This window comes from Paralichthys olivaceus, chromosome 19 (assembly GCF_024713975.1).
Source record: "Paralichthys olivaceus isolate ysfri-2021 chromosome 19, ASM2471397v2, whole genome shotgun sequence".
Lineage (NCBI taxonomy): Eukaryota > Metazoa > Chordata > Actinopteri > Pleuronectiformes > Paralichthyidae > Paralichthys > Paralichthys olivaceus.
The window spans coordinates 17,061,580-17,088,982 of NC_091111.1; the positions used below are offsets into that span (position 1 = coordinate 17,061,580).

Genomic DNA, 27,403 nt, shown 5'->3' on the forward strand with positions numbered 1-27,403 from the left:
CTCAACATGAAGTCAAGTTAAATTATGTCAAATAATAAAATGGACAAAAATATATTTTTATGTAAAGTTATAGGAATAAATGTCTTTCACCCAGAATTTCTTTATTTCAGAGTAAAATGAACTGAGCGGTTCTTCTGAATGGTGATTTGTACTAAACAGTGATAACACAGGAAGGTGTGGTTTATTCCCTCAGCACATTCAAGTTCATGTAGGCAGACCAAACCGGAAACTGACTCCTTCATAATAAAAGCACAGAGTTTTCCCAAACCTCTATTTTAAATATTTTGTTTTTTTGCTTAAAACTTCCTGATTAAAGAAACAAGTTCTCGCACATCATACGTCTATAAATAACAGGGGCATAGGATCCGAACGTCTCGACTTGATAAAACTGTCTTGCATCATATTCCATTTTTTCAAGTGGAGGAAAATAGTTGCTGATTAATTTCCTGTTGATCAGACAATGGACTAATTCTTTCTGTTCTTGGAAAATTAGTTTCTTGACTTTCCAGGCCACATTTATTTAAAGAATATATATGTCAGAGGCCAGTCGACATTTGTGAAAAAATCTATTTCCCAGCTGCCACAATTTTTCCTATCCAGGGAGCTGCCACCATTTTTAAAAATTCAGATACAGGGAAACAATTTACTTACTTTAAAAAAAATATATATATATATTTTTTTTAATTTTTGCTTGAATTATACAAAAATACATACAAATAAAAAATGCATACCAACATTGTGATTTTATTCATCAACCAAAACTGATCTCATCTCAGAATGATGATCTGCTTATTGGTAAATTAAAGTTTCACTGTATTTTCAGCTGCACGTTTGTTGATAACTTTCATATCTCATGATGTTCAGGTTTCCAGGAGTTGAAGAATGGTGAGGAAGGCTTTTACTTTGAAGGACCCCCTGCAGCCCATTGACAGTGACTTGACATCATTTCCCTGAACGCAGCAGCAGCAGGAGGTGTTTTCCTCTGAAGATCCTCAGCTTCGTCTTTTAAGAACCAGTCTCACGGAAGCTGAAGCCACTCGGAGCTCGACCAGCGGCTCTGATCACACCTCCACCCGGGAACCAGCGCATGACACCACGGCTGGACTTCACTCCGTCACCCCCCCCCCTCCTCCTCCGGTGCAACTTTTCTCTGCAAACTGCTTCTTCTGGTAAGAAAACATGTTCACTCCGTGTTTACTGATGCTGCACATGTTTGTTTGTGGCCAGGCAGGACACACACAAACACACACACACACACACACACACACACACACACACACACACACACACACACACACACACACACACACACACAGCAACAAGTGGAGAAGGCCTGGAGGAACCAGGGGCTGTTAAAACAGGTGACACATGAGAGCATGAACTCATACATTTAAATAAAGGAGGAATGTAAATGTCCTTTATCTCTACTGGATATAATTTAATCCTTTTGACAGATTTTAAAAAGATGTTTAGCTGCAAACACATTCTGAGAAAAGGCTCCTGGGGGATATGAACGGAAAATGTTGGTAGATAATTGAATTTTCCAATAACTACAGGAAGAGAAAACTAAGTAGATATATATACTTCAGATATTTGTGTGATCGATGTCTCCATTAGCACGTACTTCTTCACAGTGACGGCATCATTCTGTTCATCTATTCTATCTAAAAACACGTTTATTCTTCTGTGATTGAATCTGGAGGCACGTGTACCTGAATGCCCTCATGTCTGCTCTTCTATTTAATCGATGTATTTTATGCGTCAGCCTTCGTATCCAGGACAAATTATAACTCAGTTATCCTTAATTTTCCTCCTGCATGTCTTTATTTCCTAAATCATCTGCACAGATGATTAAGACAATAGCCTTTTCTCTTTATTCCAGCACTGGGTTTTTCAGAATGAGACCTTTAAACAAGTCTAATGTGAACATTAGCCCTCTTCAAAAAGCACTTATCTCTGTGTAAACACGCGGCTGCTATCAGCCAGCTGCTGGGACACGGACCAGCTCGGCTCCTCTTTTATTCTGCCCTCGTCTGAACCGACTTTTCCCCCGTGCACACATTGATCGGCTTGTTTGCACGGCCATCGATTCAAAGAACTTGATCCAGTCTCTTGATTTTTAACATTAAAGATGATGTTGATCCTGATTGAAGAAGAACTCACTTCTCATAACTTAACTGATCAGCTTTTGATTTGTCTTTGCTGAGTCCAGCAGGTTTTGGTGAATGTTATATATCCTGCAACAAACTCTCAAATATTCCTGTCGTGTCTTTATTCTGTGTAGAGCTGCAGGAGTTTCTCAAGAGGCGTCACCTGATGACATCTCTCTAATGTTTCCTCGTCTTGTTCTTTTATAGCAGAAAAGATTTATACGTTAATTATCTATATTTTGAACTTCTATGTGTAGACTGTATTTGTTTTCTTTTACAAACATATAATATATATATATATGTATTTTATATATAAAATACATTTTATGTTTAAACTGTAAAATATCTGTCCTACAGGTTTGAAACATCTCAGGAATAATTGACAATCTTTTAAAAAAACATATATTCTGGTCGGTTTACTGCTTTATATCGGTCCTGGTATCCGCCCCAGAACTCCATATCTGCCAGCTCTAATGATTTGTCATTTTTCTGTCAATCATTGATTGAAAGTCCTGTGATTTGGTTTGAATATGATAAGTTTGCTGGATCAGTGGAGTCCAGCAGAGACATGTTCTGGATCAGTGGTCGTTCCAGAAAGTAAAAAGAATCATCAGCCTATCTGACATGTTCTGTTTAGTCAGTTCACTGTGATGTCTTCAGGCCGGCGTTATGTTTCCCTGAGGAAGACAAACTACTTCCAAGTCCTAATAGTTCCTTCTGCTTTCAGGTTACTCAACGACAGTTCGTTTAAACGACCGTCACCATCTCTTCTAACTCTGTTCTCCATCTTTCTATTGGAACAGCTCGTTCCCTCGTACCGATCCACACACGCTGATGTGTTCTGACTTTATGGACTTCTCGGATAAATAAAGTTGAATCTGAACATCACTGGAGGTCGTTCTGGTTGTTTAACGGCCGTTAACCTGAATCTAAAGCAGAACATCTTCCTGTATTAAATTGTGATTTTCCCGCTGCAGGACAAACAATTCAATGCGTCCCCCCCCCACATTCTTTGGCAGCGAGCAGCACCGACATCACCGCTCACACTCCCTTACTGGATATAGAAGCGTGCATCTTCTTCTTGCAGAGTGGTTTCACATCCGTTTCCTTCTGGTTTTTAGGGAGGCAGGCAGAGCTTTAGGATGGGAAAACAACGTGGCCTTGAGCTTTGTGTAAAAGGCATGCACTTCTGGCTAATGGCCGGGAACAGTCACTTTAGATTTTGCTTTATTTAGCGTTGTTTATCATTTTTGGAGGAAAGGGGGGTTTGTGCAAACCATATTATTAATTTAACGATGTAGCTCCTGTGCACCACCACACTGGATTTGAAGCAAAGTGTAAACTTTAATTTTTTATATCTCTATATTGTCGAATACTTCTGTCGCTGACTGTATAACTGTGATGCTTTGGATTCCATTCAAATCCAGATGCTCACAGTGGGATTGAAGATCTGCTCCGCAGTTGTAACTTTTAACCCACTTGTTACGTAACACATGAAATCATGTGTTTATCAAATGTGCTTAAAAAAAAAAAAAAAAAAATCACACACAACTCCGCTGTATTTTTCATCGTGAAATAGTCACTGTGCTGATTTAACTTCGGAATCCAGATGGACACGTGTTGTGGAAGTCGGCGTGTTTGGGATCAAAGTTCGACGTAATTAACTTAAGTTTTTTTGGCTGATAAACGACGGGCCTCATGCGGCTCTGCCTCCGAGCGCGCAGCTGCTTTCTCTGTCGCGAATAACGGTGGAACTTGAGTGATAGCTCTGTAGAGCAGCAACGGAAGCGATGCAACTGGCCGAGTAACGTTTCCCACCTGTTGCAGCGGCCTTGAACCGAACCTTGCACTTGTAAAACTCCATTTCTACAAAAGGGAAGAACTTCGGGTTTGTATCCAGCGTTTGTGTGAGTTTGTCTCGGTGGCGGCAGGATGAGCGGAGTTGCAGGGGGGGGGGGGGGTAGGATCTGGGAGGTTTTCTCCCACGACGAGCTGCCAGCTGCCGGACAGTGTGACAGTGAGGAGGTTTGACGTCGAGGTTAAATCTTTAAAAGAAACAAAAATCCTTTTCCCCCAAATGGTAATTAAAGAAGCAAACCCTCGCCACAACCCTTTTTCAATTCTCTTAAAGTGACTCATCTGTTGTTGGAGTCAGTTTATTGGCTGCGGACATAAGGTCACTGGAAACTTGAAGCTGAAGAAGACGGCGTTTTTTCTGCTTTTCTGCAGCGTCCTGTGGATTTTATACGACATCCTGTCGCTAATATGAATTAGTTTGCGTGTTGTTGATGGTGGGGACGGATACTTTGGTGCAGGAGTTTCTGTTTTACTGCAACGTTCCTCGTGATTTAAGCCAGAACAGATGAGCTGGCAACCGGTGCAATTAAACTTCAAACAGAGAGGAGCCTCTTTGATTTCCTGGCATTTCATCAGTCTCGATGCCAGATAAGAGTTAATAAAGCTAACAGATAAAAACACCCTCCCACTGCCAACGCACACTTGTCAAAGGAAACGTCATCGAGAAGTTCAAATATTCAGAGGCTGGTGCTCTGTTGTAGCAGCTGAGAGCGATGAACCTGCAGACTGTTCAGAGAGAGAGAGGAGGTCAAGGTCCCTGAAACTTCACATCTGTGAGGCTCAGGTGCAGCAGCTTCAGATCTGTGGGTTTTTATACCCACGCTTATAACACTGTGTCGTAGACTGAATAAAGATGGACGACGTTGACGCTTTCCTCCAGGTGTGCAAAAATGAAGCTGCAACATCGTGGGTATGGGAGCCGCCATCTTGCGCTGGTCATTTGGAGCCAGTGCGGAAGTGATCGTGGTGTGGAGCCGCAGAATCGAGGTTCTGTCCCCACCCACAACCAATCACGAGTCCGTCCGTCAGTTTTAAAAGCACTGAATACGTAATTAAAACCACACTGACCAGAAACAAACACTTGAACAAACATCACTGTGACAATAACGACCGGAAATATTTGCTTTCGGAACAACGTTGTAAACTCTAACTCTTCAGTTAGAAGATGAAAAAAGTTTCCAAGTTTTAAGGTCGTGTCCTGAAATAATTTTCACTAATCCACAGCGGTGGGTCTTTATTCAGGCTGCAGATGGAAAAGTAACACAATGAAATTACATTTCAGGTTTTTACATTTGACATGTTTTACCTCTTCATATAATTGCTGTTAAGCTTCCCACCGTGTTTTCACAGCTGGAAGTGAGATTTTATTTTTTCTCTCCAGTCGCGTTTTAATTTGAAACCATAAAAAAAGGAAATTGACTCTAGCACTTTGCAGTCTCCGACATAAATTACGCTGAGCGGCTGTATGGTCGTAACATCGTGAATTTAATTACTGTCAGTTTTTCTACATTATTCATTTTACGCTAGAGGAATAAACCTTCAGCGACTCCTGCGGATTATCGTGTTTTGTCATCGGGCCAAGCCAAAGCTTTCCTCAGCTCTTCGGCAGAATTAACGAACCCTGTGAATCAGGACCAACTTTCAGGAGTGAGCCTCAGAGAGTCAGAGACGACGTGTACTGACTGTGAGCGAGGACAGATCATTAACTCTGCTGTTTCAGATCCTGTCGAGGAAAACTAACACTGACATGTGCTGAGACTTCAGATGCCTCCCTCTGCGTGTGTTTATTGAGCTTCCAGCTGTCTCTGTGTGAACTACAGTATAAATCTTTATTTCCTCCCGTGTCAGTTTTCAGACACAGCCCGGCTCGTGAAGAGGTGAAATTCTTCCCGATCCATCTGGAGGACTGTTTTCATTTTCAGCTGCTGCAGCTCGCGCAGTATTAGACCTGGGTGTCCCAAGTATTTTACTAAATGTCATATAATGAGTGTTGCATGAAAGATGAGGAGCGCATCCGTCCGCAAGGCCCCAACAATCAATCTGCACCAAACTGCACCAATTTTTGCTATGAAGTTACTGCAAACACAATATTTTTCAAAAAATTGTCTAAACTTTACTAAATAAAATCCTTGTATTGACCCCAGAACTCTGAAAATACATCAGAGATATAAAATTAAAATCACCAAAATCCAAAGTAGGTTTTATTTAGACTTTGATAGTGACATTTTTATTTTAAATCAATAAATATTCATCTTTAATTCAACTTGAATGACTGTTTTTCCGTTTGTCTTCCAGCCTTAACACTATCTGATGTGAGACCGGACGAGGAACGAGCGCTGAACATCTTCTCCCTCTCTCTCCTGGATTGTTTCACAAGCTCAACTCCGGCTTCAGCGTCGTTCTCAGCGTTGTGTTGATGATGTGATGTGTCCCAGCGCTCACACGTCTCACTGAGCAGACTCCGACGCGCGCTTGGTTCCAGACATGAATCAGGATTTTCTCCATGTGAGCTCATGAGAAATGTTAAACTGCAGCGGCCTGTGTTCCTAAATCTGCTGGAGTCAGTTGTGATTCTGTTCCTGCTTGTTTCAGAGCTACGATCCAGTTCTCTCATAATGACGTCACCGCAGTGAACGACAGAAGAAAAAGAAAGAGAATGACCGTGTCCCTGCTCTGTCAAGTTTGTTGGTGATGGAGTAAACCTACCGATACTGAGACTGTCTGTAGTCGTGATGGCCGCCGCCTCTGCAGAGAAGGACCAGCCGCTCCTGCAGCTGCAGGAAGTCGACTCCAGCCGAGTGAGAAGTTGCGTCCTGTCTCCGATCCTCAGCACGTCCTCTCCCGGTCTGTCCCTCGACGGCAGCCAGCCCATCTGCATCCCGTCCCCTTACACGGAACTCGGCCACGACTTCGCCACCATCCCCTTCTACGGTCCGACCATCTTCAGCTACGCTGCTCCCAGCATCCCAGACTGTCCCTCTGTCCATCAGTCCCTCAGCCCGTCTTTGTTCTGGCCCAGCCACGGCCACATGGGGCCGCCCATGACCCTGCACCGCTCACAGGGTCGATCCCAGCAAGGCCAGCCCATCCAGAGTCCGTGGGGGGAGCTGACGCCACGGGACGGCGTCTTAGCAAACAGGTGAGAAGATGCGTGACTCTGTGATTCACTGTTTTTACAATGACTCGGTGTGACGAGCTGTTCACTGCAGGAACAACATTAAACAGATGAACAAAGAAGTTATGATTTTCAGATTGATGATGACGAGTCTCTGTGTCTGTTAGTAAGGGCGTGAGGAGGCGTTCCCAGGAGAGCGAGGACGGCGTGGTGTCGTCGGGCGGCAAGTCCGACCTCCACTACTGCGCCGTGTGTCACGACTACGCCTCGGGCTACCACTACGGAGTGTGGTCGTGTGAGGGGTGTAAGGCCTTCTTCAAGAGGAGCATCCAAGGTCAGACCCAAAAAACATAATGTTTCTGTTTCTGTTTGTCCAAAATGATTCAACTCATTTATGTCTTTAACGTCTCAACTGTTGAATTGAGCTTTGTTCAGTTTTATTTTACTTCCAGATTATTTATTTCACCGACTTTGAGAATCCATGACTTTTCCTCTCGTGTCACTACGACGTTTGTCGTTCGATGGTTTTTCCATGAAGTTTGGTCCGAAGTGGAAAGTTTTGCGTCTCGAAGCACGACTGTATCCTCGTGTGAAAGGAGACATGTGAAGCTTCCCCAGCTTTTCTCTGCTCTTGTACAGGTTGTTTTTTTTTTTTTTAACATAAAGTAAAGGGAGTTCCCCTCCTCCCCCACAGGAAACGCTGAAGCTCCCAGAAGCCCATGCGTTTTCTGAACATCAGTCAACATTTTTAAGTAATAACACAAATTAAAATCATGAACCTGAATATGAGCAGAATAAAATAATTCATGCTTCTACAAAAGTAGTACTTAACCGACAGGGACTTTAATTGAACACAAATGACTTAGTGATGCTAAGTCATTTGTTCTGAGGAGCTCCGGCTGCTGCACCGAATCAAACCACATGAATAACAAATGCAGTGTGTTGATTTTGTTGTTTCCTGACTGAGTCCCACAGTCTCGCTGATTAACACGTCATGTCTCTGCTGCAGGTTCAGTGAGGGGGAGAAATAAAGATTGGTTTGTCACCAGTGCTCTTTTAAACCTTCTTCAGTTTCAGAGACTTGATGTTTTCACATGAATGCTGTTGCTCAGGGATGCCCCGGGGCGTCTGGTGCAAACATCGAGTTAAACTCACGAGTCACCTGCTTCGATTTTTGTTGTCAAAGGTCAAAAGTCACTTTGAGCTCACACGACAAGATCACTGAGGGGGAACACGGTTCAATCTCCTTATCTAAACACACCTATGATGTCTGACTTTTATTATCTGTATCTTTATTATTAGTATTTGACTCATGTTGTTTGTTGAAATAAAGTTATTAACATTAAAGTTATTAATGGTTCTAGCGCTTCTCCTCTTTTTTCTTCTTCTTTGTCTCAGGACACAACGACTACATCTGCCCAGCAACCAATCAGTGCACTATAGACAAGAATCGCCGTAAGAGCTGTCAGGCCTGTCGCCTCCGAAAGTGCTACGAAGTCGGCATGACCAAGTGTGGTCGGTGTCTTTTCATTCTCTTTTATTTAAATTAGAAAAAATAGCATTTTCTTTCTCTTCTCTTCTTTATTGACATGTTTGGATGTTTAGCTGGTCAGTGTGGTCTGGTGACAGCTACATATAATTTTTGCTTCAAATAAATATAGTTATCGTGCAGTTTAAAGTCTTGTGTTGTCGAGATGTGACGCAGCCTTCACTCTGTATAATTAGTTGATCATTCTAATTGATATATTAAAATTTCATTCTCCCATTAAAATGAAGTTAAAAATCTTTTTTCACCCTGAGAAGTGTTTTGAGAAAACTGCAGAACAGAGACTCTTCAGAAAGTTTTTCGATAGAGATGAAGAAAAAGAGTTTTGTTCAGTTGCATAGTTGAATTACGAGGTCTTCATGTTTGATAACTGTTGATTGTTCAGTCTCTTTTTATATCCACGCAGCACAATCTCTTTGTACGTCCATGAGTTTGTGACTCATTCCCTCATAAAATCAGGACTCAAGCTTTTAAAGTGGGAACCACAAGATTCTCTCTCAAAGCCTGACTGATGATCACGTCTGGTTCATTTATTTGAAACATGATAATGGACTAAAAGTATTTGACGTCTTTGTCTCAGGGATGCGAAAGGATCACGGAAGCTACAGGAACCCCAAGACGAGGCGACTGGCGCGTCTGTCGTCGCAGGGCCGAGCCAGCGGACCGAAGGCTTTAACTGGACCGGTGGTGGCGCTGATGAACGAGCTGCAGCCTCCAGCGCTGACCCCAGAGCAGCTGATCGAGCGGATAATGGAGGCGGAGCCGCCTGTCATCTACCTCATGAAGGACATGAGCGGGCCGCTGACGGAGGCCAACGTCATGATGTCGCTCACCCACCTGGCCGATAAGGAGCTGGTTCACATGATCACCTGGGCCAAGAAGATTCCAGGTATGAGTCAGAGTCGTCAGGCGTCCTTTTTAAAACGCGTGGCGTAAAAAAAGATTATTTGAAGTCAATTTTAATTTTGTTTTCTTTATTTTTAAATCCCTTCTGCATCTTCACCACACATATTTTCCTCTGCGATGGAGATAAACCGCCGTGGAGACAAATAACCACGAGCTGATGAGCCTTCCTGTTTTTATGGAACACTGTAATGAGTCTTTTTAATGCCGCTCATCTCTTCCGCCGAGCGGCTCCGTCTGCTGAGCAGCAGAGTTAACGACTTGATCCTGACCAGACGCAGTAAATTGTCTCCGCTTTGTTTCATACGTGAGCGTCACTCAGGACGATGAGCTGTGACATAACTGTGATTAGTGAGTCTGCACAGTATGAGATGTGGCAGCAAGAGTCATAGTGTTGTTGGAGAGAAGAGGCTGAATGGAAACTGAACTCAGAGACAATGTGCACAAATGCAAACAAGTCTCTAAGTTGTGTAATGAAGGACTTTAATGATCCTTCTTTCTTTCCTCTTTGTGTTTGCTCTCTGTTTTTCCTCTTCCTCTAACTGCGATAAGAGAAATCCTGCCCCCCCTCCGCTCATTGTTGCACTAACCGATGTCTCGTCCCTCGCTCAGGGTTTGTGGAGCTGGGCCTGTTGGACCAGGTGCACCTGCTGGAGTGCTGCTGGCTGGAGGTGCTGATGATGGGACTGATGTGGAGGTCAGTGGACCATCCAGGGAAACTCATCTTCTCCCCGGACCTCAGCCTGAGCAGGTACCACCGATTTTATTTATATAAAGACTTATTATGATATTATTTATATTAATCCAGTGCCTTTTCAATCATTTCCGTTATTTTCTGTCGTGATTCAGTAAATATCTGTTTCACAACTGGTGAGAATTTTAAATTATAACTTTGCTTCTCTCGATATCGTAATGAAGTTGCTTTCCTGAATTCTTTTGGCCACGACAAGGGGACTGCAGCACCCTCTACTGGACAGATTTGAAACTGCAAGGCAAAAAAAACCCACCACTGCTTACTTTGAAAGTTTTATTTAATTTATTTGCTCGAGTGATATTTTAATATGTAATAAGTTTCTTGTCTGACTGACTTCCAGCGTCTCCATCGACCACGATAATCATTAACTGTTGCAGCCTCAGGCAACAGGAAGTTACCTGGATTATTCAAAACAAAAGTAGACGTGATCATCTCTCATCTTCTTTTCCTGTCTGGTTACTTTTCTTTTGTCAGATCTCAGCAGTGAACTTTATTTGTTTTCTTAAAAAGAACAGAATTACATATATAAAAGCACTAAACACTAATAAAGCTGAAATATCCTCTGTCTTCCTCAACATTACGAGTTATTCTCTACTTGGCTACTTCACCGTATCTTCAATTTTCGGGAAGCGTACGTGATTCTGGGACTCATTCTTGACATAGCTCTTAAATTTCATTCATTATGGTCTTAAAAGGTTTTGTTGAAGTTGTTGAATCTCTGGTTACAGAATTTAGTCAGTGACTTTACCTCCTTTCTAATAATGTGGAACAAGTGCTGCTTCATTTCCATCTTTTGGATCCACCCAGCATTTTGTATCTTACAATCTCTGGCCGGTGTGCGGAGGTAAGAATCAGAGAGTTGATGAGTAACTGTGTGTGTGTGTGTGTGTGTGTGTGTGTGTGTGTGTGTGTGTGTCCCCTTGTACGGCAGAGAAGAGGGGAGCTGCGTCCAGGGCTTCTCCGAGATCTTTGATATGCTCATCGCTGCCACGTCCAGGGTGAGAGAGCTCAAGCTGCAGAGGGAGGAGTACGTCTGCCTCAAGGCCATGATTCTCCTAAACTCCAGTAAGTGAGCGTGTGTGTGTGTGTGTCATCTGTGACTCACATTAAATCCTATTAATGTGAATCAAGTGACAACCTCTAATGGGAACACTGTGTAGTTCGGAGTCTCTGCTCTCATTGGTCAGAGTTTCTCTGTCGAGCATTTACACCAGAGACTCACTGATGTCTGACTGAGGTTTTTTCTTTTTTAAGCGTCACCACCGGCACAGTTGAGCACTCGTCATGTTTCAGCAGCAGCTGCTCCATCACAGCTTTCGTTTGTTTGAACATTAATGGATCCGCAGCATGAAAAGAAATGAATCTATATTCGTATATATGTTAAATCTTCTTCAAAATGTCGTAGTATAATTAATTAAAGGTGTTTCAAATATGTAGAACGTTGAATTGATCCTCACACCAAAGAGTTTTCTGTGTGTGTGTCTGCAGACATGTGCCTCAGCTCGTCCGAGGGCAGCGAGGAGCTGCACAGTCGCTCCAAGTTGCTTCTTCTTCTGGACGCTGTCACGGACGCTCTGGTGTGGGCCATCGCTAAAACTGGCCTCACCTTCCGCCAGCAGTACACCCGCCTCGCACACCTGCTCATGCTGCTCTCTCACATCCGCCATGTCAGGTAGAAGTCGAGCCAAACTTTAAAAGAAAAAGAAACTTGCAAAATATATAAGAAATCTATTTAACGCAGTATTTTTTTAAACTTTCAAATTTGGAGGCTTTGTGACTTATACTGCTGCCTGCCACCAGGGGGTGATCAAGATATTTTAGCATCATTTGTCTTGTTGTGTTTGTTGAATTTGTTGATTCTTCTTCTGCTCACAACATCACGACTGAAGCGTCATTGTCTTTCTTCTTCTCCTCCGCAGTAACAAAGGCATGGACCACCTCCACTGCATGAAAATGAAGAACATGGTGCCTCTGTACGACTTGTTGCTGGAGATGTTGGACGCCCACATCATGCACAGCTCCCGCCTGCCTCACCACGCCTCCCCCCAGCCGGAGTTCACGGACCAGGGGGAGGTTCCCGCTCGACCCGGCAGCTCTGGAAACGGCTCCTCCAACACCTGGACTCGCAGCACCTCTGGAGACGGAGGTGAACCCCAGTAGACGAATAGAGGAACTGGCATGAGATGAAGTTTCACTTCTTTGCACAGAGAAATCCACAGGACTGATGTGGAGTCGCGTGAGCTTCTCAAATCCTTCGTTTCAGCTTTAGAAGAGAGACCAAACTTTTTGCACAGTGAAAAACCAGAGTGGAATGAGAAGAAGAACAAAGTTAACAGATAATGATCCACTTCTTGTGCAGCAGCGGGACGTTAGTATCATTTGCTAAAGTCATCTTGACAGGAGATGGCTGGAGCAGATGCTGAGATGTTATTAGCAGAGATCGAGCCACGCGATTACATCAGATATGAGCAGGAAGTAAAAGCCTCTGTCACACTTTGATTATTACATTTTATTTTGCAGAACATCAGAGATCTCTTAACTGTGAGTAACAGATCTTGTGCCAGTTAAAGTTTGGTGAATGCCTCTGCAGAGAAATCTCCCTCGTGAGCGCTTGGCTTCTCTGTGTCGTTCTTTTCCACTTGTGTCGAGTTTCTTTACGTCAAAGAAACTGAGGCAGTCACTTTAGAGTTGGAGCCAATAACTGTGAGAGGATGTACGACCAACGAGCCCAGCGAGGACAAAGGGAGGGGGACTTTCAGTGCCTTCAGCCAGAAATGTGAAGAAGAAACGCTAATGCTAATAAGCGGACCACTCCTTCGTTTGCGATCTGCGTCGTGTAGTTACGATGCAAGTCGAGCTACCGCTACACCGCACGTACGGTGTTGAGTCTATGCACAAGTATAAACTGGCCTTAAGGCTGTTTTCTAAATCTGTGCATTGACAAGAGATTTAGAACGAGCCATAGTTTGTTGTTGTTGTTACAGTTCACATCAGAAACCATTTTGAAGCTTGTTCGTTTGCAGAGGTTTAGGTCGACAGAGGAAAATCAAACGTTATCGAATTTACGGAAAGAAACCTCCCGAAGATTTTGCGTTCGGATTAAAATGTTTGGCCACCGGTACAATTTGAAGCGAGGACAAAATATTTGAACCCAAACACTCGATGCGTTAATGTGCCTTTTCCTGGTTGTTGGAGGGTCAAATCTCTAATGACGAACAATAACACAAACTCAATCATATGAAAATAAGCCAGAGTTGTGTTTTAGATGAATCCAGTTTAAAGTTTCAGCAGGAAAACGGTCAAGACGTCTGCACAGAGCTGAGAACATGTGAAGTGTTCACAGTTCTGCATCAACGTGTCGATGTACGTTCACTAAAGTGCTTTTTTTGAACCACTGACGGGCTCAGGTGGTTTTTTTTGTCTGACAACGTTATTGTCAGGATTATTACTTTTTTTGTTTAATCAATAAACCGCCGCTTTATCGCTTTATCCAGCTCCATCGCAGAATACCGGAGTTGTAGAAGTACTGCTGCCTCGGTCAGTTTGCTTGTTTGTGTTATTGTGTTTAGATCCTGTACTGATCACTACTGTGATGCTAGATGCTAGCTGTGATGTCACCAGCACAAGATGGCAGCGCAAGTAACCGCAACATTTTCGGTTAAATTTTTTTACAGCGAAGATCGTCTTTTTTTATATATACAGTCATTGAGTGTTTAAAAATATGCTAAACTCATGAAGCATAGAAAATAGAATGTTTTATGGAGCCTGCAGAAAGATCGGAGAACAAAGCTAGCTTGGCTGTTTTAGCTAACGAACGGAAAACTTTCAGAATTGAAATGATTAGCTTGTTTTTTTTTTTTTTTGTTTCAGTCGGAAACTAACTTTATAAAAACACAAATTAACTGTGTCTGCTTCAGAGACAGTTCATTTGAAGTCAAGACATTTTTGTAACAGCAAACCTTCAGTTGACCACTAGAGGGAGCTAACTCTCGGATACCGTTCGGTCCCGGCTTCATCGTTCGGAGATGTCGGACTTTTGTTTTCTGTGGCGAATCATAACCACTGTTGCTCTTAACCCAACTTTGCACTGCACATACGTCAAGACGAACTTGAAGTTTAAGAAAATATTATTTTTGTATCTGTAGCCGTCGTGATGCAGCTTCGACAATCAACCACGGTTAGTTTTTAAAATCTGTTGAACTACCTTCAAACTAACGTCTGCACCACTTCACTCGCTCTGTGCTTTTCCTCTGGTCGTATGTGACGTCATCACCGTGGACGTGTTGTTACAGCAGAGCCTGACCTATAAAGATAAAAACTATTTAATTGGCAATAATTCCTGAGACGTCGTTATCAAACCCTCACGACGAAGAAATGTTATTGAAAGTTGATATTTTACAGTTTAACCAAATAACTATAGTTGAAAATAAACCATAAAAAAACTCTAATATATAGAAAGTGAGAAAAAAAAAAGTTTTTACATTGTTTTGTATAATTAAAGTTTTCATGCAGAAAACAAACTTTTGTGAAAAGCTCTTCTCGGCAGAATTGTTATTTTTTATTGGCCAATTGATAAATCTGTCAGGCTCCAACTTATTTCTCTTCATGTTCCTAAAAGAATCTCATACCTGCTTCATTTTTAACGAAACCTTTTAATAATGAATATGTAAACAAGTAATTGTACGTGAAAAGACTAGTTTATTATCAAATATCTTCATATGTTAACTCACAAATCGTCACTAATGGAATAATGTCATGTTTTTAATTCATTTATTCTTGTTGTAGGTTTTTTTTATGTTGAGTCACTGATCCTGGTTTACACCACCACCTGTTTAAAGCAAAAAATATTGTACAGATATGACTGTGGCACATTGAATTGTGGTTTATAAATGCCATTAAAAAAAGTCCTCACTCTTACCATGTTTTCTTTCACTTTGTCATTTTTTATTTTTTATTAATTGGAGCTGCAATGATTCGAAATGGATTAAAAAAAGGGAACAACTTTAACTAAATATTTTGTAGGAGTTGAAAATGAAAGTTAAATTATTTTTAAAGGCCGAATCACTTCAGGCAAAATGATAATAAAAGACTTTGGTAAATAGAGATTGACACGTTCTGTTTATTACCAGAAACTCAGGAGCATAAATCCACCTTTTGATGTTATAAATATCAATTATATTATTACATTATGTACATGATCTAAATCTACAGTTGTGCACCAGGAGGCTTGGAAATGTCTGCTCACAATCTACAACACAAATAGCATCTAAAAATATATATATGTGTAAAAAACTGCTGTAATTTAATCAAATTCAACCAGAAACTTAAAAAAAATACACATTTAGTTGAGGACAGAATGAAACAGTTGGTAGAATAAGGAACAGTTCAGAGCTTGATGTATGAATATTAACTTCTAACTTACACGTTTTTAGAATAATTGAAAATCAAAACAAAGGTTTGTTCAGTGAAAATCTACTAAAGCAGATGCAACGTTTAGATTTGATCATCCTGGTTTCTTACTTTTCTTTCAGAACATTGTACAGCAGCTGAAAGATAGTAAATCTTTCTTACCTCTCGATGTACGTCTACGTCTCTTTGCTGCTACAAGCTTCCACCAGGGTTCAGATCTGTGACGCTGATCTTTGCGTCCCGCAATTTAAAATATCTACATTTATTATCCACATGTTGGGTTTTTAATGGGTTTTGTTCCTGAAATAAATAAAACAAATTCAATTGAATTGTTTAACATAGAATTTGGGGATAATCATCAGTTTGACTTTATATTAATTTACAGTTTGATCATGTGGTTCAGTGTCTTTTTTTATTTATTTATTTTTCTTCCTCCAGATTATCAGGTGGGCGGGGGGCCGTTGGTGTAATGTAACATGGGGTAGAAGGAGCGGGCGAAGTTGTTGCTGACGGTGCAGCTGGAGCTGCCCTCTGACAGTGGGATCAGACAGGGGAGCAGCAGGAGCAGCAGCAGGAGGAGGTGGAGGGGAAAGGCTGCGCGGAGGACTCGGTAGAAGAAGGAGCGAGGAGGTGGCGACTCCCTCTTTTCTCTGAAGGACACAGGAAACAGATACATGAAAGATCTGTTTGACGTGTTAACATGAGGAGTGGACAGACGCTGAACAGTAACCGCAGCCTTGAACAGAGCTGCTTTAATAAAAGGTTTCATACCTCGGAGTGGAGGAGCCTTCCTTTGAGTTCGCCGCCTCCTGAGAAACATCTGCTGCGACACTTTGGCCTTGAATCTCTGACGCAGATTCACAGTTCTGGATTAGAAACAAGACACAAGAAACAAATATCGCATAAATAAGATAGACTCTACATTTTATCATCACAAAGGCGTCTTTCTCTGCTGGTGGAAACGTTTCAATATCAGACTGACCTGAAGGCAGCATTTCAAAATAAGTCTCTTGTGATTCTCTCAGGAGGGCCTGAGTATCCCTGATTTTATTTTGAAATGACGTGTGAATCGAAATCAAAACTAAAGTCGTCCACAATTTCAGGACATTTACCAGTCGCTGCTGTAAGATGCTCAGATCTTGGTCCACGTCCTTCAGGAGCAGCTTCAGCTTGCTCCCCGTGACGTGCAGCTTCTCCTGGGCCTCTCCGCTGCCGTCCTCTCCGCTGCCGTCCTCTCCGCCGTCCTCTGGCTTGAGCTGAGACCACAGAGCCTGGAGCGAGGCCTGCTGAGTCTGTCGGCCCCGCAGCTCCTCCTGCAGATCCTGCAGACCACAAAGATGTCAGGAGGTTAAAGCACTTAACATCTGGATGAGAAGATCGATAGACTGATCCTGAGGTAAATTCAGGAGAAAGTCAAGATGCCGAAACTCAAACACTGAAAATCAGTAAAATCTAAAGTGAAGCATCGTGTCGATGACACGTCCTCTTACAGCGAGCGTGTAGCGGTGCTGTTGCAGCGCTCGGACAGATGTGTCTGGATCACTGATGTCCACTGTGTAGCGTCTGCTCTCAGCGTGGGCCAGCCACAGCAGCAGAGAATGGAGGGTTTCATGGAACTCCTGTACGGAGAAAGGTTAAAGGTCAATTAGCACCATGACCAAATCAGCAAAACTGTTTTTGTGTTTTGCTTTTGACGGTTGAGGAGCTTAACGAGGCTAAATGTGATATAAATACTATTATACATATTAAGTTTATATAAGAAGTCCTTTCACACAGTATTTCTTTTCAAAATAATGAGAAATCTTCCTCTTTAATGCATCAAGTAAAAAGAAAGTCATTCCTCTTTTAAAGCACCACAGGACTGTCGAACTGTTTCCTCTCACCTGGCAGCGCATCAGAGTCTTCTTCAGTCCGCTGTCCCACCGCTGCAGAACTGTGCTCACTCGGCTCCAGTCTCTGTTCATGTCCAGCAGCCTCTGCTGTAGTTCTGGAGCCTCCTGAGCTCTCAGGTTGACAGAGAGCATGATGGACTTGTAGTGAGTAAACATCCGCTGCATCTCCTGCAAGAGAAAACACACAAATATGTAGAAACCGACTGAGAACACTTGTTGTTGTTGTTGTTGTTGGCTGTGTGTTTGGTGGAGAAGTTTACCCTCAGTTCTCTGGCTCTTGCTTCCATGTCGGCAATGCTCGCCGCTGACTTGGAGAGCTGGAGGCGGTCCAGCTCCGGGATCGTGTTTTCTAACCAGGAAGTGAGGTCGTCGAGGTCAGATCCGAGCTGTTGAGGCTCCTGAGAACCGGCATGCCGATCACTTCTGGACCGAGCCTGGAGCAGCTCCCAGCGTTCAATCACACCTGAGCGAGCACAAACATCCCCCATGTTAATCTGATAGAGGAATTCGTTTGTGTAGTTTTGTAACCAGAAACTCAAAATCCAAAAGCCATGTGTCCTGAGACTTCAGCCGTTAAAACCGAATCTGTCTTCAAGTGCTTTTCTGCAACTGGATCGTTCGTTGCTCTCACCTGACTGTTTGTCGGGGGCGGTCAGTCCTGTCAGACCGAGCTCCACCGGCTGGTCCTCGTCATCCAGGATCAGGGAGACTCTCTTGATGTCCTCGATGCTGCCGCTGCACTGAGACATGAGGCCGAGCTGCAGACACGACAAACTCCGTGACTACAGTAAACTGTCTGAGAGAGGATTACTTTCACATTGTCACAGTTAGTTTAACCATCTTGTTTGTTTTTTAACACTTACAAAGCCTCGTTTCACAGGCGTGCTGGTGAGGGCGGGTGCAGCCTCAGTGTCCGGGTGCAGCTGGAGAGTCTGTGTTTCTGTGTCTGTGCATGATCCCCATACTGGAGACTGGTGTACGACCACAGACCTGCTGGGAACTGAGACACAAACAAACACAGTGAATGTCATTGTACAACACCCTGTGCTGTGGTAACATCTCTTCTAGTCTTCGGGTTATAACTACGCCCTCTATAAAAATATCCACATTTAATTTCACTAGATCTGGATTTTTACTTGGATCAGCAAACATTTAGAAATATCAATCCCCTTCACACGTCTTATTTATTTAATAAGGATCCATGAATTACTCTCTGAGAGTTCTCGTAGTTCCCTCCCGGCCCAAACAACATAACTCCACCAGGTTTTGTTTGAATCCGTCCGGCAGTTTTTGCGTAATCCTGCTAGATAACAGACAAACGCAGGTGAAAACACAACCTCTTTAGCTGAGGGAACAAATACAGAAGGTTTAAACGAGTTTCTACGAGATGCTCGTGCTCCCGTTGGATGATAAGATTAACGAATGACTCCTTTGATGTCGATGTCTTGCATGTGCAAGATGATGCATGAAACCTGCAGATGATTATCAGGTTCGGAAAGTTGACTGAAAATCATCCAAAGACCTGAGCATTAATCACGCGCCACAGGAAATTGCAGAGCTTATCTAGTTATCTGTGTGGTGTAATTGACTTAACGCCGTATTTCACATGTAGAGAGAAAGTGAATCACCAACAAGATCCTCGCAGTGTTTAAATGATGAAAGCAGCTTTTGTTCCGTGAAATGAATAAAACAGTTAGAGGGTGATGGTGGCGGCGGAGACAGTGAAAAAGAGCGACACAAGTAGATAGAGAGGAAATTGGAGGAGGATGAAGAAGTTCACGAAGGGACACTTGACATTTGAAGGTGTTAACCACACGAGCAGAAACATGCTAATCTGTATATGTGGAAAAATAAAAATTCATACAAGCAAGAGCTGAAGAAAAAGGTCACGGTCGCCAAATTCAGTTTCCAACAAAACATGATGAATGCTGCCACTTTTTTGTCCAGTGAGTAAAATGTTTTATCGTCAGACAATATGAAAGTGCAGGGCGAGAAAATTCCTGTTTTGTAGGGAAATATAACTAATCTAATAAAATAATATGCTAAAAAAAAGGTTTTCAAAGTTGAGGTTCGATTTTATTATATCAGTTTCACAAAAATGTGTGAAAGAAAGAAAACTGGTAGAAAAGTTTTGAAAGATTTTTCCAAACACCAGGAAGAAGAAATTCTGTGCAGCAGCAAAACAAGCTGCTGGAAGAAATCTGCAGGAAATGAGTTTCACCTTGAAGAGTTTATATTTATTTAAGATTTATATTCAGAAAGTGAAGTTAGTTCGAGTCTCTGGGGCTTTAAATATTCTCCCTCTGGCTCTCAGTCCACTCCCCCTCAGGGACAAGGCTCTCAGAGTTTGTGTTCGTGTAAGCACGCGTGTATTTGGATATTAAATATTGTAATTTATTGGACTTAAGGGTAAGGGGAGGAATTTTAGTTGATAACTTCCTCTGTTTGCATATCGTGTAAATGTACCTGACAGAGCACTGAAGTAAACTCCCTCCTCGTCTTGTTCCTCCTCCTCCTCCTCATCATCATCCTCATGTGACGACGAACCTCCCACGTCCCCGGTGTGGTCCCACTCCAGAGGGAGGGAGTCCACGCTCGCTGGCGTCTCGCGGCCCGAGCGCTCCAGCGAAGAGGCCAGGAGGTGGGTGGGTGTGGCCGGGAGGCTCCCAAGGCTGCGTCCGAGCCACGGCCGACCAATCAGCTCCAAGCTGGACTCCAAGTAGAAGCTGCTGCCGGAGAGTTCAGGCTCTTCTTTGATTATCTGAAGCAGAGAAGCAACATGAGATTGGCTGTGAACTACTTTGTGAATCAGTGTGTGATTCCGTTGAAGAACTGATCTGTGATCTGTGAAGTGAGGACACGTCAGTGGGTTTCACTTGAAAGGGATGGTTTTAGATTACGCTGTGATGTTAAGTTTGTATGAAGGTCACATCCGCATTAGGATTAAGTTAAAGTTGAAATGGGACAGTGCATTATCCAAACATCTGTTGGCGTCTGTATCTGCAAAGCAAGCTTAGAGAATACTTCATGAGCTTGTGATGTGTGGAAATCAGTAGAAGAATAGCAGCAGGGAGATTTTCTGATTTCACATATTGCGTAAATTAACTTTTCCGTGACAAGGAAATGCATCTGTTCGTGTGCTCCAGCTCACCGGGGGCTGGCTGAGGCGCTGGTGGAAGCGGACCAGTCTGCTGAAAACCTCCTGGCAGTACGTGTGCAGCTCCTCCAGCTCGTCCTCGATCAGCGCCGCATCCTGCGGGGAGCTCTTCTGGATCAGGCCCTCTCCAAACACGATCAGCCCGTCGATGCGCTCAGTGTTCAGGGAGATTTCTTTCTGGAAGCTCTGGTTGTGGGAACAGAGACCAGAGTCGGGAACATGAGGAGAGGGTTTCATAAAACTAAACACAAGTAGTTTCTGCAACAGCGTCCGGTTAATGAGCCGGAAGAAAAGCTTCCTGAAAAAATTACTCGGATTCAAATTGAAGCCAGGAATAACATGCAGCCGAAAGACGTGAGCACAAAGACTGAAAACATCTCCTCCAAAATGAGTTCATGCTTGTAACGAGGAGAGTTTGTCCAGGAAATACACTGAGGAGAGATTTTTCGTGCACAATGAGCGTGACCTGCAGTTTGTGGCCTGTGTAAAAACCAGCGTCCTCACATTGAGCTGCTGTATCTTGTGATGGACGTCGCTCTCTGAAAAGTGTTCCACGTTGGTGAGCTGCAGGTCGAGCTCGGTCAGCCACACCAGCATGCTCTCCCTGGTGCCTTCAAAGTCCTCCCTCTGGCTGGTGAAGTACTGAGAGGGAGGAGGGAGATTTATGTTTAATTCATATGTATTGAAATGGAGGAAGTGAGCAGGAGATCATTTTACACCAAAACAACGTTAATATGATAAACTCATTAATTCGATTTATCAGAGGCTGTGAATATGAGGGTACTCTACCTTGAGCCTGCGGAGGACGGCAGCCACTCTGCGGTACAGGGTGTCCCAGCGCCGGTTGCCCTCATGGACCATGGCTTTGAGCTGGCTGGCCCGGTCGGTGCGGTTCTCCCGGGCCAGACGCCGATACTGGTTGTTGACGATTTCCAGTTGAGTCAGTCGCTCGTGAACCTGCCTTTGGAAACCCTGAAACACACAGAGGCATCAGGAGGAACCATCGACTTAGAGAACATATAGAAATGATTTCTCCAATTAGGAAATCTTTGCTGACACACAAAGGTTCATTTTGTCAAAAACCCTTCAAGTCTGATTAAAGTCCCGTATAATAAACAGAGCAATGAATATGTTTCACTTTGAAAAACAAGCAACCAAACAAAGAGACTTCGAGACTTTCTCCTCTCCCAACTGACCTCGAACTTCTTGAGCTCCTCTTTGGCGGCAGTATAAAGGACGCCTGCAGAGTTGGGGTTGGCAGCGGTGCGCTCAGCCATCTTCAGCCAATCCTCAAAGCGAGAGTAGTCGTCGAGGAACTTGCACCAGAGCCTCCAGGTCTCCTCGATCCTACAAGGACACATCGTACCGGATGTTGTGGAGGGTTTCTGTGACTCTGCAGCTTTCAACTCTTCTCGTCAAACAGTGAATTCAAACTTTACGTTGATATAAAAAACTTATCAGACAGATTTATGAGAATAGAAAGGCTGTGATGCATTCGAGAGCTTCAGACCAGCTATGAAACTTGACTGTTCTGTGCAAGAGTCATTTACATTTATCATCTCAGCAAAGGAAACAACAAAGATCCCAGGAGTAAAGTCATTCCGTCTTCAAACAGATGCAGACTTCAGGGTGTGCACTGATCCGACTGGAACATGAATCCGTCTCCTACCTGAGCCTCCTGTCCACAGCCATGGCACAGATGGTCCTCCAGCGCTGGTCCAGGCTGCGGCTGGTCTCCTGCAGGGAGTCGCTCTCCGCCTCAGTGGCGCCAGCAGCATCTTCGTCCCGCAGCAGAACATCGCACAGACTGAGCACTGATGCGACTCCCTCCGTGTGCTGCTCTATGTCCCTCTGCAGCTCCTGGACACACACATGGACAGACATGGTGTCCATGCCACAGACGTCATGTATTAAACATCAGACCACAGACAGGGGACAGTGGAGTGTGTCACTGCAGGAGACCACCACTCCCAAAGTTAAACAAAGGAGGGACGTAAATTATTAATCATAAACTGGGACAAAGAGTGAGAGGGAGAGAGAGACAACCAGAAAAAGAAAAAGTAAAAATACAGATCAAAGAAACGTGGCAAACTGAAGAACTACAAAAATGAAAAAGGCAGAAAGAAAAAAAGAAAGAAAGGAAACGTTAACAGTGAAATTGCCATCGACAGCTGTGAATTAGTGTCCGTGCGTCTACCTGCTGCTCGGCCAGCCTCCTCTGGATCTCCTGATGGTGACAGACGCTGTAAGTGATTGGTCGGGAGAGTTCGGCCTCGATTCTGGACAACCAGGAGCGCAGGTTACTCATGTTCTTGTCCAGCTGCTGCACCGTCACCAGTGTCTCCCTCAGCTTCTTCACCCTGAAACACAGAAGTCCACAAACAACATGAATTACTGAGTTAATAATTAGGACGGTGAGAAACATCACTGCACATTTACCAGCATCAACCTGTTTTAATGTTGGTGTTAATTATCTTAAACGTAAAAAGGATTAAGTGTGAAAAAGTTTCTTTTGCCTTTCTTCATTTGACTTAAAGTGACTTCAGTAAGAAAGAAAGAAAAAGAACAAATGGAAGAGAAAGAAAGAAAGAGAGACTGAAGATGGAGAAAAGGTATAAATAAAAGGAAAGAGAGAAAGAAGAGAATAAAATAAATGATAAAAGAAAATAATGAAAAGCAAAGAAAAGTCAGAGAAAAGAAAACAAGGATGTAAAGACTAAAGAACGAGACAGAAACTAAAAACCTTTAGCTTTTCACAAGCCTGCTACTGTCTCAGGTATCTTACAACTAGCACTTCTAAAGTCTCCATGGAAACTGACCTCCTTGTGAGCGCACACACACACACACACACACACACACACACTGGTGTCATAGCAACGCCCGGGACAATAAAAGCTCTCTCCAGAGGCTTAAAGGCCTCTGAAAGCGTGCCCCGTTTGGGAGTTTGAGTTAATTTCCCTCGGTTGATCCTTCCTCTGCTGTCGAGGTCCAGTCGAGACGCTCGACCAACGAAATAAAACGCCCTGAAAGCAGCTGTGAGTGTCAGCGGCAGGATGAGGAGGGCGTCCTCACAGATGCCCGAGTGTGTGTGAGTGTGCATGAGCGAGGACCCTTTGAGATCAGGTCCAGAAATTAAACAGGAACAATATTTGTCATTTCCATTAATTCGTTTTCAGGGTATTTTATCACCACGTTTATGTTCATGTACGAAAACAGCTTTTTCTCAACGTGCGTCTGTAAAAGCAAGTATTTAAAACTGTTGAAAAATTACTTAAAAGAATCATGTACTGAGAAAAAAGTTATAAAAACTCATCTTTTTAAAAAGAAAAAAACAAAAAGGTCGCACCGTGTTGGTGGTTTTACAAAAACTCTGGTGTCGCTCCAGATGATAGTAATCCCGTGGTGGTGATATAGAATAATATACAGTATCAGTGGACGTCTGTGTGTGGTTCATGTGTCCTCGTGTTTTACAGCCATGTAATTAAGATATAATACAGTCACTGTAAATTCTGTCCGGCAAACACTCACTGCAGAAACAACAATCCTCTTCAGCTACATTCTCCTCCTCCCTTTCGCTCCCTCTCTACCTCTGACAGCCGAACAAAGGCCAGCAGCTTCACGCGGAGGCCAAACAAAGAGACAAAACCACGTCAGGGGTCCGAGCCGAGGAAAAGGACAAGAGGAGAGCGGACGGAGAGAGCTGAGCGGAAAGGACAGAGAGGATAAGTGAGGATATACGGATGGACGACAACGTTAAAGTGCAGCGGTCCACGGGGGGGGCTCGGAGTTACCCGCACACTAAACTTTACTGCTCATGGGAGTACATTTATTATACAATACATATTATTATACTGGCGTGGTTACAATCTATAATCTGAATTTATAGGAATTTAAAGGGCTACCATGCTTTCAGGAAAACATCGTCCACTAAGACATTTTAAAGAAATTTAAAAAGCAGTAATTGGTCCGAGCTGTGCCCTCGCAGCTTGTTTTGGAGTTCGTGCACCTCCTTGTGACCACGAGTTAATGAATGCAGCTTTAATTAGACGGTTGCTCTGAGAACTCCATGTTAAAGAGAGGGGATCTGCTCGTTAATGCGGATCCACTCCAAAATTTAATTGGTTACTAATTAGTTAATTGGCAGAGGTAATAATTAAGTAGTATTTTAATTTATGTAGCGAATTTCAAGCCATTTTACTGATGCCATCGACTTGTACTGTGGTTGATAATACTTGTTGTTGGAATAAACTTTGTTATCACTGTGGTTATTTCGTCACCTTCTATCATTAGTGATACTGTTACTGTCGTACTTTAACACTAAGGTTTATGTCTCACTGGCTCAGAGTAATTCCAGTTTCTAGCTGCGATTGTTCTGCAGCCAACACAAGTTTATCAACAGCAGACCCAGAGAAGGTTGCTTGTGTTGCTCTCTTGAATTCAAATATACCAACAGAAATTGTAACCTGCCTATTTTCCTACAGACCAGAGTAAATCGCAGAACATCAAGAATCCAGGGCGACGCTGCTCCGTTCTTATCCTGGATGGGATCAAGGCCCCTGAAATCTGCACATGGACCCCACTTTGAGAATTAGTGATTAATGCATGCCGACAGATCCCTCCCCTTCCCTCGCCAGCCCCCCCGCTCCTCGTTCACAGCATCAGAAAGGGGGGGGGGGGGGGGGGAACGGGGACATATGGTGCTGTCTGAGACTTAAGCACATCTCTTTTTTATTTAATGCTGGTGGGGACAGACTGGGTGTGCAGGGTTCAGAGCGAGGGCTGCATCTCCTGCTCCTCCACAGGTCCATCTGTCTGAAGGGGGGGTCGGGGGGGAGGCAGTAACTGTTGATCGTCACGAGGGGTTTAACCTCTACAGTCGGTACATTAGAGAACATGTAGTCCTGACAGCTGCAGGAACACACAACAGCAGGTGGATGGACTCAGAGCTGTTGTTTAATTACGGGCCATCGGTGCTGATGCATTTTAATGCAGGATTGTAATTTGCTTCGCACGCTTGAATTTTTATCGTTTGTCTCTGAAAAGTTCTTCTCAAGGAGCCCAGTCGATACAAATACACACACATGCAAGTTATTGGGGCAGGACATCGCTCCTGTCGCTCTCACCTGGCTTCGATGTGGTGGAAGAGGTTGTGCCAGCGCTGGTTGACCTCCTGCAGTGAGCCGTGGACCTGGGTCTGCTTGGCCTCGTCACTGGCCAACAGCAGCTGCTCCCCCAGCTGCTTCAGGTGGCTCTTATTCTCACTGAACAGGTTGATTTCCTCCATGCAGTCCTGCGGAGACATGTTGTAAACTTCAAATCCAATGCAAGAAGCATACAAAAAGTTAGCCGCGTGTTTTATCTTCAATTTGGCCGAAAAGATGAGAAATAAGTCTTTTATTTTTGTCTCATCTGTTTCACCTTAAATTGACAAGAATGTGGATTCCACTTTCACATTTCTACTTCTCAGTATCCAACATCAGTCGAACATTTGATTTTCTGCCCAGGAACAGTCTGTTCTCACCCAGAAGTTTCATATTCAGCTCAATGAAGAGATCAAATCTAAAGTTTGGGTTATAGGGAAGTAAAGTATTTAGTCCCTGTACAATGTGTAATCCTCAGATGGAGTTGTTTAACTCTACGATTAATCGACTCTATCACGTGCGTCTAATTCTCTCATCTCCTCTGACGGCACGAACCACCGATGTTTATGTAATGTTCAACCTGATTCTCATCTTGTTTACTAGATGAGTTTTGTTCACGGTGACACAGGAAGGTACAAAAGGCTCTCAGTCACTGGAAGGACTGTAGTGTGTGAACAAAGGGCACGCAGCCATTCCATTCCAGGCCACCATCTGTTATATAAAAGCATAATGCATGTTGCTCATGTATGGATTTTAATCAGTCCTGCACAATGCTACCCTCTACATCAGGGGTTGATAGTAACATGTACAGACTGTGTTATGAAGTGATTTTAGAGCTGTAATATAAGATTTAATTCCGCAGCAATATTTTAATCCTCAAAATTCCATTCAAAAAGTAATGTCACTCTAACCACTGCTTACAAAATACTGAGAAATAATCTATTCATAGGATCCTCTGTCGGTGTCAGAGAGCTGTTTATCTGTTCCGTTCCACAAAGCCTAATATTAAAATACAAAAGATTTTAATATTTGGTAGATCTCGTACCTTCTTCAGCTTCTCCACCATCTCCTCGATGCTCAGATCGCTGTTGTGGCACACCTTGTTCTCCATCTGAGTCAGCCAATCACAGAACTCTTTGTTCTTGTCGTTGAAGATGGTCCAGGCATTCAGGCGGTCTGCGATTTCTTGCTTGTGCAACGACACCTGGAAAAATCAAGGCAGACAAAACAGGTATTAAGACAAAATAATACGAATGAATTATTAGAACGCAGATAATTCTGGGTTCATATATAAGATTCTGAACTCGTAAAGTGATGGTTGTGAATAAAAACTCTAAAGTTTGTTGCTGTAAATCAACTTTTGTGAACCTGTGAAATAATTCTGTGTGAATGTTGACCCTGTTTTCAGACGTCAATCTGATCCGATTGGAGAGCAGGTGGGTCCATTACCTGAAAGCTAATGTAGATTTGTAATAAATC

General features: G+C 43.3%; 2 protein-coding genes across 13 annotated transcripts in view; one reads left to right on the plus strand and one right to left on the minus strand.

Annotated features, from left to right (window-relative positions):
- Window positions 1-962: 962 nt before the first annotated feature.
- esr2a (estrogen receptor 2a) lies at window positions 963-15,242 on the plus strand. Of its 2 annotated transcripts, none has more exons than XM_069515518.1 (10): window positions 963-1,169; window positions 6,303-6,512; window positions 6,600-7,146; window positions 7,290-7,456; window positions 8,521-8,637; window positions 9,249-9,557; window positions 10,124-10,322; window positions 11,257-11,390; window positions 11,814-11,997; window positions 12,245-15,242. In XM_069515518.1, the coding sequence occupies exons 3-10, from the start codon at window positions 6,740-6,742 to the stop codon at window positions 12,483-12,485; spliced, it is 1,758 nt and encodes a 585-aa protein (XP_069371619.1). In that variant the 5' UTR covers window positions 963-1,169; window positions 6,303-6,512; window positions 6,600-6,739; the 3' UTR covers window positions 12,486-15,242. The 2 variants fall into 2 exon arrangements, with proteins under 2 accessions (XP_069371619.1, XP_069371620.1); XM_069515519.1 differs by having other exon boundaries at window positions 10,184-10,322.
- A 182-nt stretch (window positions 15,243-15,424) lies between these two features.
- The window catches only part of syne2a (spectrin repeat containing, nuclear envelope 2a), a 61,857-nt gene continuing 49,878 nt past the window's right edge, over window positions 15,425-27,403 (minus strand). For all 11 annotated transcript variants that reach the window (XM_069515513.1, XM_069515512.1, XM_020097766.2 and 8 more), the window contains 17 exons: window positions 26,970-27,128; window positions 25,907-26,073; window positions 22,981-23,143; window positions 22,453-22,643; window positions 21,980-22,130; window positions 21,573-21,755; window positions 21,288-21,425; window positions 20,778-20,969; window positions 20,093-20,387; window positions 18,490-18,626; window positions 18,258-18,384; window positions 17,887-18,089; window positions 17,618-17,794; window positions 17,225-17,353; window positions 16,847-17,056; window positions 16,506-16,600; window positions 15,425-16,384 (listed from right to left, as the gene is read on the minus strand). In XM_069515513.1, the coding sequence (XP_069371614.1) occupies window positions 16,177-16,384; window positions 16,506-16,600; window positions 16,847-17,056; window positions 17,225-17,353; window positions 17,618-17,794; window positions 17,887-18,089; window positions 18,258-18,384; window positions 18,490-18,626; window positions 20,093-20,387; window positions 20,778-20,969; window positions 21,288-21,425; window positions 21,573-21,755; window positions 21,980-22,130; window positions 22,453-22,643; window positions 22,981-23,143; window positions 25,907-26,073; window positions 26,970-27,128 (2,925 nt within the window). In that variant the 3' untranslated portion in view covers window positions 15,425-16,176. The remainder of the gene's footprint in view (window positions 16,385-16,505; window positions 16,601-16,846; window positions 17,057-17,224; window positions 17,354-17,617; window positions 17,795-17,886; window positions 18,090-18,257; window positions 18,385-18,489; window positions 18,627-20,092; window positions 20,388-20,777; window positions 20,970-21,287; window positions 21,426-21,572; window positions 21,756-21,979; window positions 22,131-22,452; window positions 22,644-22,980; window positions 23,144-25,906; window positions 26,074-26,969; window positions 27,129-27,403) is intronic.

Bases quoted from the DNA above. Each gene is read 5' to 3' on its own strand.
- esr2a (XM_069515518.1), top strand. From the start codon at position 6,740: ATGGCCGCCGCCTCTGCAGAGAAGGACCAGCCGCTCCTGCAGCTGCAG. The intron at 10,323-11,256 runs GTACCACCGATT...CTTGTACGGCAG, and splicing joins CCGGACCTCAGCCTGAGCAG to AGAAGAGGGGAGCTGCGTCC. The intron at 11,998-12,244 runs GTAGAAGTCGAG...TCTCCTCCGCAG, and splicing joins TCTCACATCCGCCATGTCAG to TAACAAAGGCATGGACCACC.